This window comes from Hyalella azteca, unplaced genomic scaffold (genome assembly GCF_000764305.2).
Source record: "Hyalella azteca isolate HAZT.00-mixed unplaced genomic scaffold, Hazt_2.0.2 contig9385, whole genome shotgun sequence".
Taxonomy (NCBI): Eukaryota; Metazoa; Arthropoda; class Malacostraca; order Amphipoda; family Hyalellidae; genus Hyalella; species Hyalella azteca.
Window position 1 is genome coordinate 255243 of NW_025939459.1, and position 10140 is coordinate 265382.

Below are 10140 nucleotides of genomic sequence, written 5' to 3' on the forward strand. Positions count from 1 at the left end.
GTTCATTTGATCAAATATTTCCTCTACGGAATCTTTGCTGTAAAAGAATGGAAATCTGAAATAATTTTTCCCCATAAATTAATTTATACTCGGGATTTGAAGATCATTTTCCTCATTCAGTTTCCACCTGGGAAAATTAATCTGTTTCAATAAAAGTACCAACTCGTTGTTTTTTCTTATAGGCCTAATTTTATTGAAAATTTTTAGGTTATATATAGCTTTTGTAAGTAAAGCTCTATTGTAAATCTCACGATTCTAACAAAATTGACCAAAAACGAATAAGACGAAGTAAGTATACTATGACGTCCTTCGTTATGTCATCTTGCAACCTATTGTAAGCTAAGCAAGGAACACATTTGAAGCAGTCAAGGCAGGTTGTTTGGATAATCTTTATTCAATTCAGGACCTGTGATGGCTCTTGACGATCAGTAATTGCAGGCTCGAGATATGGCCTCCACGGTGCATGTGTCACACAAGTGTCATTGTATCTCCTTAGGTTCTTCGGTCAGAAAAGGATTTATGAAAAATTTAAGAGGATCTCTAGGTATAATAACTCGTATGTAACAAATCCCAATAATTATCAATTGATAACTTGATCTATACTGAAAAACTGTGGTCTGATTCTTACAACTCTCACTTATAGTGGTGGCAATACATTGAAATCCAGTTTACACGATGTTGGAAGTGCTTGCGAAAAAGCAGGGTGTCAATTAAGTGCAGGCTGCAATACCGAAGAGGATCACAAATAAATGTTCAGTAAAAATGATGCATTTACGTGTAAGCGACCTGCCGCAGTATGGTCCGAAGTAACGCTTGTTTCACTATTACTGACATTTAACGTCGTGGCAATAGTTACGAATTATTATATTAAACTTTCTTATAGATCAATCTGTTATTCCATTTAGGTAAGTCTTTCCAATTTAGAGAGCTAGCACGACTATGTCGTTAAAAATTTGCCGACATTAAATCGACGAGTTTTAATTTGATTACAATGTATCGTCGAGAAACTGCTATGCATGCTTTTTGCGAAGGTACGGTAGGTAATTCTACATCTTCTACAGAAGATAGCAGGAGAACTGCTAAGCAAGAACTCTACCTCTGGACTGTATGTGATGGTATGAACATGATTTAACAACCGAGCTTCGTATATCATCTCAAATGAATTGCAAATGTTTCAATACCGCTACGAACACAAAAAAAGAGAAACTTAATTCACTCCACACCAAATAAACATTCGAATACAATATACAAACGTTCAGTTACAACGTCCAGTGTAAGCAAGAAGGAAGTTTAGGCAAGTAAACCTGGAACCAGACTGTGCTAAATGATTCAGAAGGGCATCGTTACTTCGAATCACTTCGTTGCTACAGGGATGAAGTGCATTAATAGCGATGGTACGGTATATAGGTAATAAAATATAACATCTCTAAAATAAAAATAGTCACATTATTGATTTTTATACTCAAGTGGCAAGACGTAAAATGAAAACATAATCGTCAATATAGGCTTAAGAAAGATAACTGCATTAAAACGTGGACTTGGTAATTTGACGAAAATATTTCTTCGATGGATGATATAAAAGATGAGAGTAAAAAGATATTAAAGTACATTTTTTTCAGAGAAACTTTCGAATTATGGTGACATATTAGAAATAAATTAAAAATCTAAAGAACTTTCTCAGTTTCTTCTAGTTTTGTAGCTAATTAAAATTGGTAGGCACGGCATAAGCAATTTTTCACACAATTGCAGATATCCAAGTAGCTACATCACTCAAGTAGCGAACATTTAGGTCACATTACTTCATTGGAACTTAACATTATTAGAACTTCGCGTCATATCACTTCCATAAAACTTAAACTTTATTGTGGTGGCGCAGATGAAAAACGAAATTATTTTGACAGCTAACCGAGGCCATTAAGCTTATTAGGCACAATGGTGTAAGTTGTTGTTATTGATTTTCAAACGGCATGATGATTGACGGCAGAATAAATTTTAAATAATTCACAAACATTAAAATCAATTTACCATGTACAATAATTTTGGAAATTTGTCTAACCGCGGAATAAAATGCAGTAGAATAAGCAACAAAATTAGCTCGTGAACATTCGATAACCATTTATGCTTCGAAGTTCGATTTTATGGAGCTTTTGAAGTAATAAATTAGAATGTCTCTATGGTTGAGGACGTGTTATTTATAATGCATGCATGAAATCAAAAGATCAAATATAGCTGCAGAGCAGCAAGGTTTTCCCGGGACACAATGTACACAAATAAGGTATGATTATGTCTCTTTATGATTTTCATCATAAAGAGACTACAGGAGAAAACTCAGCAAGTAAATAAATCTATATTTTTATTTTGAACTATCAACTAATATGAACACTTTTCGATTAGACAAGTTTCTTGCATCTAAGTGACATAAAATATTAAAATAATTATTAATTTAGTTGCTTGCAGATCTTGTTACAATGGACGATAGGGGAAAATTATCGAGTGATTGCTTCATGCGAGGGAAATCCTAGGAAGTTTATTTCCATTTCGTTCCTTAAAATACACACAATGTTGAAGAATTCTTTATATTTATACTAATTTGAGACATCACAACAAACGCGTCTGTTCTGACAAACCAATCAATTCCGTTCTTGGAGAAACTCAATAATTGACGAGACCGTCACGCGAATTTTGGTCAAGATTGCTTTTGAGAATTGTGTATTCACTCGTGCATTTTAAGACCCTGATAAAAAAGGTCAAATCTGGCATGTTTTAAGGGAATACTCTAAGTCCCGATCCACTGAAATGAATATAATGTTGCATTTATTAATTAAAGAAGCTGTAACCGCAATTGATACTATGTGCCAGCAGCGTCGTTGATCATCATTTTCCAAGGTTTAAAATTGTTCACTATGTATAGTGGTTCATTTTAAATCTTCGACAAATCACATTCATCATTCAGGTTTGTTTAGAAATAGTTCACAATGTAGGTATAGTTCGTTTTAAATCTTCTACGACAAATCCTATTAATCATTCAGGTTTGTTTTGCGACACAATATAAGAAGCAGCCACTTGTCCAGACGTGACTTGGCGTTTGTTCACAACCAGCATCACAGGAGCAACTACCCGTATGTTCCGCAGCTCTATTTTAGCTGAGGGTTCCTCGCTAGTCTCTGTAGCAGACTTCCCTCGACCGGGCTTTGCTCTGCCTGTTATCCTATTATTACTTGCAACATTACTACTATTATTACTAGTACCAGCACCTGATCTAATAGGTTTACCACTACGATCACTGTTGGTGCCTCGATTACCAGAGATTCCTAGGTTTTTGTTCACTAAACTGTTAGTCGGCGCCTGAATTTTCGCGTCATTTTTAGTTTGTTTCTTAGGCGATATTTTTGCTCTGGTTTCCGTAGCATTGATTCTGCTTGTAATGTTTCTAGAGGCACTGGATACTGTAGAAGATGATTTATTCTTATTCTCTGCGGCAATTTGAGTCTTTTTATCACTAGATGATGGCAAATAAGCTGCAGTTTTAGAAGGTGTACCGTCATTAGTTTTTTTAGAGCCGTCAGTTTTGCTTAATTTATTCAAGTTTTTCAAATTGGCTTTACCGCTACTCCCGTCAGCAGGTAACCTCCTGCCAGCACTTGTTCGTTTCCTCGATTCACTTGAGCCAGGACTTACAGAAGCCAGGGTGTTTCCTTTGATAGACTTAAGAGGCGTTGTATCTTTCCTTGTAATCTCGGCTTCAACGCATGGCTGATCATCACAACTCATGGCACTTGACTCATCGATTACTTCACTACACTTGCTATCGTTCGCGTCATCACTTTTAGTCCGGTCACACGCACTTTCTTCATTAGAATTCTTATTCTCAACAACAGTTACACCATCTGATTTTGAAGCGTCATCAGCCTTCAACTTTACCGCCCCAAATTCAGATTTTGAAGTACTTTTTCTCCTACTGCTAGTACCTTCAAGTGCTTCCTTTTCATCAGCCTCTACGTTCAGGTTCTTCAGCGTGGGCATTTCTAAGTAATCTTCATTGGCGCTGGGTCTAATTTCCTGTTGTTTCAGATCCAGCGTCTCCCCGTTAGGCAACTCGACGGAGTCGTTGAGACACGCGCGTTCTAGAATCTGGATGCGCAAGACCGGCGCCAAGACAGCGACCGCGTCACCGATCTTCACCTCTGAACCCGGCGCCCAATTGTACACGGTAACAGGGAGACATGTTCCCTCCGCGTCCACCAGGCACATCACGAACGGGATTCCGGACTCTGGCACCAGCGTGCTTGCCACGATCCCTTGCACGATCTGCCCAGACACGCCGAAATTAGATTGTCGTGCATACAATCTAATAGAAGACTAAATTAACATGAAGAATTCTGTAACCAAACACCAAAATCAGTTTGTTGTGCGTGTAATTTTATAGAAGACCGAATGAACGTGAAGTATTGTGTAGCCAGACATCAAAATCAGTTTGAGGAGCATACAGTATAATAGCAGACCGAATTAAGTATTATATAGAGTAGAGAAGAAGCATACTTCCATACGGGAATTTTTTCAAAGGAATATTTGAGAGAATATCAGTCTGTAGTAACAAAAAGAAGTATTGAACACGTTAATACCTGGCATAATCACGATTATTCATCTGAATAGTATCATGCACAAACATAAAAATAGTTGACATATTCACTGAGACGAAACGGGCGACAATAAAAGGATATAACTCAACCATTGCAAGCGGACACAAATAAGCGGACTGAAATAAGAAAAGGAAATACTTTATCGGTGTTTGTGCCAGGCTTGAGCTGCTGGAACGTCACGAGCTGCGGCTGAACGTCGTTGGTGAGAGCGGTGCCGCCGCGTTCATAGGGACCCAAGTGGATACTCTTGATACTCTGACGGTATGAGGGACAATAATTATGAGATATTGTATATACAGGACGCTGGAATGACGTCTGAACATGATGCTGAAATGACGTCTAAACATGACGCTGAAATAGCGTATAAACATGTTTAGACACTATTTCGTCTGAAGCCGAAATGACATCTAAATATGACGCTGAATTAACGTCTAAACATGACGCTGAAATAACGTCTAACCACGACGCATAAGTAGCGTCCATACATGTTGCTGGAACAATGCCGTACATGACGCTTAAATAATGACCATGTATGACGCTGTAGTGACAAGATAGAGGTTTTTTGATGTTATAAAATGTTAAAGAGCAGCCCTTATGTTTCGATGTTTTTTAATGAGAAATCATCAAGTATATAATCTCAACATATATGGGATAATATGAATGCTGGCTTTTAGTGATCGGCAGAAACGCGCGACAAATGATTTAACGGGGATTCAAATGCATTATAAAGAAATCACTCGTAATGTTGCAGTGAAGCTTTTGAAATTACTTAATTAAGATATCACTAGTTAGGTAGAACTTTTAATCTCATATCAATATTTGATTATGATATAATTAAACGGCAGTGAAGCTTATGAAACAATCGAGTTCTGAAAATTTAATTCACACAAAATTATCAATTCAAAGCCTTGATTTTCATCAAGTTATAACAGCAACTGCAAATGTAGACCATGAAAACTGCACTCCACAGTCTATGGACAAGTCTAAACGGAAACAGCATCCCGTTACAAAAATTAATGCATTGGTAATAGATACTTTAAGGCTGAAATTAAAAGTTAGTAATAGCTACTTAAAGGTTAGAAGTTTTCTTTCGATGAAAATGATCAAATTTAGCATTTAATGTTGTCACACTCTATTCATTTCCAGCACCAATGAAGAACAGAGGTGAAGAACCTCCCTCTTGTTGAAACATTGCGAAGACTGGAGTCAAGCACCAACCTAACCTAACTAGTATTGTTGATAATGATTACATCATAAATATAGGTAGAGCTTAGGAACCTCGTAGATAACAATTGTAACATACCGTAATTATGAGATTATTTACGTTACTGATATATAATCATCAACATGGGGGAGAGGGATAAATCACATAAAAGGAAAATGTTAGGTACCACGTTGAAAATAATTACATTACAAATGACGAAGTTTCACGTCGTGATAATGATTAAATCATAAATAAGAAGTTAGGTACCTTGTTGATAACAATTCTACTATAATTATGAGATTATCTAGTTAATGATATATGATCATCATCGTGGAGGAGAGGGAAATAACATATAAAAGGATAATGTTAGGCACCATGTTGATAACGATTACATCACCACTGACGAAGTTTTGTATCTTGACAAGGATTACATCATATCACATGATATTACGTGCCTTGCTGATGTTGCTGACTCGTTTAGGGTTGAGTTGGCCGTGCTTAGCGACCATAGCTACGAGGGATCGCAGGAAGGTGGTGCTGTGCTGCAGCTTAGCCCTGCACTCCTGCCACGACGGCTCCAGCAGACACGCCGTCCTGATGCTGGCTAGTGCTGCACTGTACTGCTCCTCATACCACCACACCTGGTGTAATGTAAAGCTCATACCACCACACCTGGTGTAATGTAAAGCTGTTCATACCACCACACCTGGTGTAATGTAAAGCTCATACCACCACACCTGGTGTAATGTAAAGCTCATACCACCACACCTGGTGTAATGTTAAGCTCATACCACCACATCTGGAGGTTTGAGGTGTATTATAGTGTATAATAAGTTAATAACACAAGCTTATTATAATAGAACAACAGTAAATAGTAGTAAGTTTCCATACTAATGTGTTAATTAATTCGCCACACTCAAGAGGCACGCACCTGAAATTTGCTGTAGTGCAATTCAGGAAGAACACTGGCATTTTTGTCCTGCTCCTGTGATGACAAATAATTATCACAATAATATAATAATAATACAAATAATAATGTAAATAATCATTATTCTCACGGTTCATGGCAGTCATCACTTTTCTCCTCAGAATAAAAAAAATATAACTCAGAACTCACTGCAGTGAGTGACAGAGAGCGCATTTTCCCGTCGACGAAAACTTGAAGTCACGGACGGACGGACGGACAGACGGTCATGGCGAGCACAATAGTGCATTTTTTCCATAAATGAGAAAATGCGCTAAAAATAGTAAATTATCAAGTCGTCCACATGGGATGAGGATTGTATGTTCAGGGGTCGGGAGGGGGGTGATTTTTATCCCCCTAAAATTTCATGTGTAGAGATAGATCTTTGAGTAAGTAAATTCTTTACATTCAGAAGTCAAACACGGAGATCTTCATTAAAAATCAGATTACCTATATGATATATACTAAGAGCAGGGCATATGTATATCAATGTAAAATTAATGACAGCGTAGTGAACCCACTGGACTGATGATACATAAATGATTCGGATCCAATTTTCTGGAGAGCAAGAAAATATTTGTAAATCAAGAAAAAACTTCATATAAGAAAAAAGTACAGTCTTAAAATTTTAATGTAGCCTGCTTCATTTTATGCAGGTCACAAATTTTCATTCATATTTTTTTTGAAAAATATAACTGCTGAAAATGCGATATTTATTTAAAAGCTTTCCAGTTAAAATAGAATAAATAGAAATGCTACAGACAGCTCGGGCATACGCAGCGCGGCAAGCTTGCAGTGTTGTGGTGTTGGCGTGCACGGCGAAGAAGGCAGAGAGGAGAGCGTTGCCTAAAACCATCCATGATCTACCATCAGCAGGATCTTGCTTCACTGCTCGTCTTGCATACTCCACACCCTGGTTGATGTGAAGAAAAACCTCAATATGCATTTCATGTCTTCTGCTTAAAGAAAATACTTCAAACTGTTTGGACTTTCTACAGACTAGTGTAAATTACATGAATAATTATTGGGATTTTTAATGTCATTATTAGAAATATAGATAGTAAATGAGTACTCTACACCCAAGCTAAAAATATCTACAGTTGCCATAATTTCTGTTTACCTATTCACTGAAATTAATTTTACATGTTGTATTGAAGGTACTATTTACGCACCTTAGAGTAGTAGGTACTTTTTGAAGTAAAACCATTACAAGAACATATCTTCTGTTAGCTAATATAAAGAAATTAAATAAGAAGTATATTGTCACTACAGAGACACAAATAAGATTACACAATATCTTGTTGCTATTATTATCGCTAATATGATGAAATTGAAAACAATACCTACCTATATTGTCGCTGCAGGGACACAAATAAGATTATACAATACCTTGTTGATATTATTCTCTCGCTGCTGTGGTGTGGTGGCCGGCATGGCGCGCATCAGCATGGATAAGTTTCTGAGTGCAACTTTGTCCTCTCCCTTGGAATATTGCAACCAAGTTAAAATCAAGGGATTTGTAATAAGATAAATTGTTCAATAACACAAAATGGAAGGAAAAATATGCTCTCAAATTTATATGAATGTAAATTTTTATAGGTCCTTGAGGTAGGTATGCCTATATTTCATTACCTAATTATGATTTTGCATTCATGAAAACTCATTTGAAACTATTTCGAGGTGAAAATTGACGGTATATGATGGGTGGATATGAGGCTTAGTTCTTTTACATGTTCTTCTTGATCAGTAGCATTTTTTCCTTTCAAAATGATTTTAAAAATAATTCCAACACTGCCTAGATGGAAAATTATGGCACTAGTTGAAGCCATGTACCAATAGTAGTGATTATATTCAATACAATAGCTAGGAAATTTAATTAGCTTAAATTAATCTCTCCCACTTCTTTCAAATTTTAGTGCTTTTTTGTCTATATTGCCATTCATGGGAAAGGGTGTACGGTACTGTATACTAAGCATGATCATAGACATCTGACAGATACTCACTGAGGTTAGAGTTCTATTAAAACAGGTAGTAGCACCAGCAAGATCTCCTCTGTTGTATAGGCATTCACCCAACAAGGTCCAAGCCCCAGGGATATTGAATTTACTTGCTCTTCCAAGATACTGCTCAGCCTGCGCCTCCTGCCCTGGGCACACAGAGAGCAGGCGTCCGCGTTCATAGCATACTCGACCCAAAGATGCTCCACTCTGCAGCTCTGAAATGTAACAAAAGTAGAAAAGTACAGAGGAAACTATTATATATGGTTTGGCCATGAGATATTAGTGATAATCATCCATGAAATGTTTGAATCAGTTTTCTCAACCAATAAATAAGTTAACATTTGAATAAGCATAGTACTTACCACTATGTTGAGCTAATGAATCTAACTGAGTAAGGGTCTCTTTCATGTATGCTTCAACAGCTGCATCTCTGAGAGGTGCAGCAGAAAGGCCTCTCTTGGTGACAAATTCATCCCGTAGAGCATATACACTGTCAACATTGGCCTGTAAAAATATTAAACATAAATCAGTGTTTTCCATAATTTTTACAGAATATTAAACAGCAACATCTACATAACATGCTATTCCTTATCAGATGCCTTTTAATACCAAACTGAGATGCCAATTATAGAATGGGATTTTAATTTGTTGAACAATAATTGATTTATAAATATTACGAAATGAAGAGTATCAAAAATTGAAAAGCAATGCTAAAAATATACTAATTAAAACGGTGATTAAAGTGAAATGTGTTTGAAGAAATATATACCATATTGTTGGAAGAAATATATAGATTTTGAAGTTGCCAATCAGCAGCTACTGCACGTAACTTGCCGCTCATCTATAAAAACCAATTAATGCTGGTCAAAATTATAATTTGAAGGGTTCAATTGCTGATATTGCTATAACAACTAAGAAGCTTTCTGATTGCACTAAGAAGTTGTGGCCCAATTTACTTATTAAAATAGAACATTTCTTTTGCGGGCTGGCAACATAAGTACTGTGGCAAATTAGTGGCATTGATGGTGAGTTGGCAACTCAGGTTAATAAAATGGGAAATTTTAAGACTGCAATCTACACCAATTAATAAATTTTGATAAAAAATCACATTGAAAATTCAAATTGATTGAAGTCTTTTCTTCCACATCTATTAGTTAAGTAACAGATTACAGACTGAGAAAAACAGTTTCTTATGTAAATTGGATTGTATTTATTTTATCCAAGATTCCACACCAAAAGATTAACACGTTGACTATGATTGCTCCATCATGTACTATTATTTCATTTTTTGTACTGTTTTTAAACAGGGTTGCCAGATGGTCATTTTTTCTG

General features: G+C 36.4%; 1 protein-coding gene across 1 annotated transcript; it reads right to left on the reverse strand.

Moving 5' to 3' along the window:
• Positions 1–373: 373 nt before the first annotated feature.
• On the reverse strand, positions 374–9312 carry LOC108680803 (tetratricopeptide repeat protein 5; the record flags this gene model as incomplete). The annotated part of the gene is made up of 8 exons (XM_018169709.2): positions 374–4308; positions 4779–4895; positions 6300–6485; positions 6776–6829; positions 7572–7721; positions 8198–8290; positions 8812–9023; positions 9171–9312. Coding segments are annotated over 8 exons (2241 nt in total), but the record flags the coding sequence as incomplete, so codon positions are not given.
• Between the last annotated feature and the right edge of the window lie 828 nt (positions 9313–10140).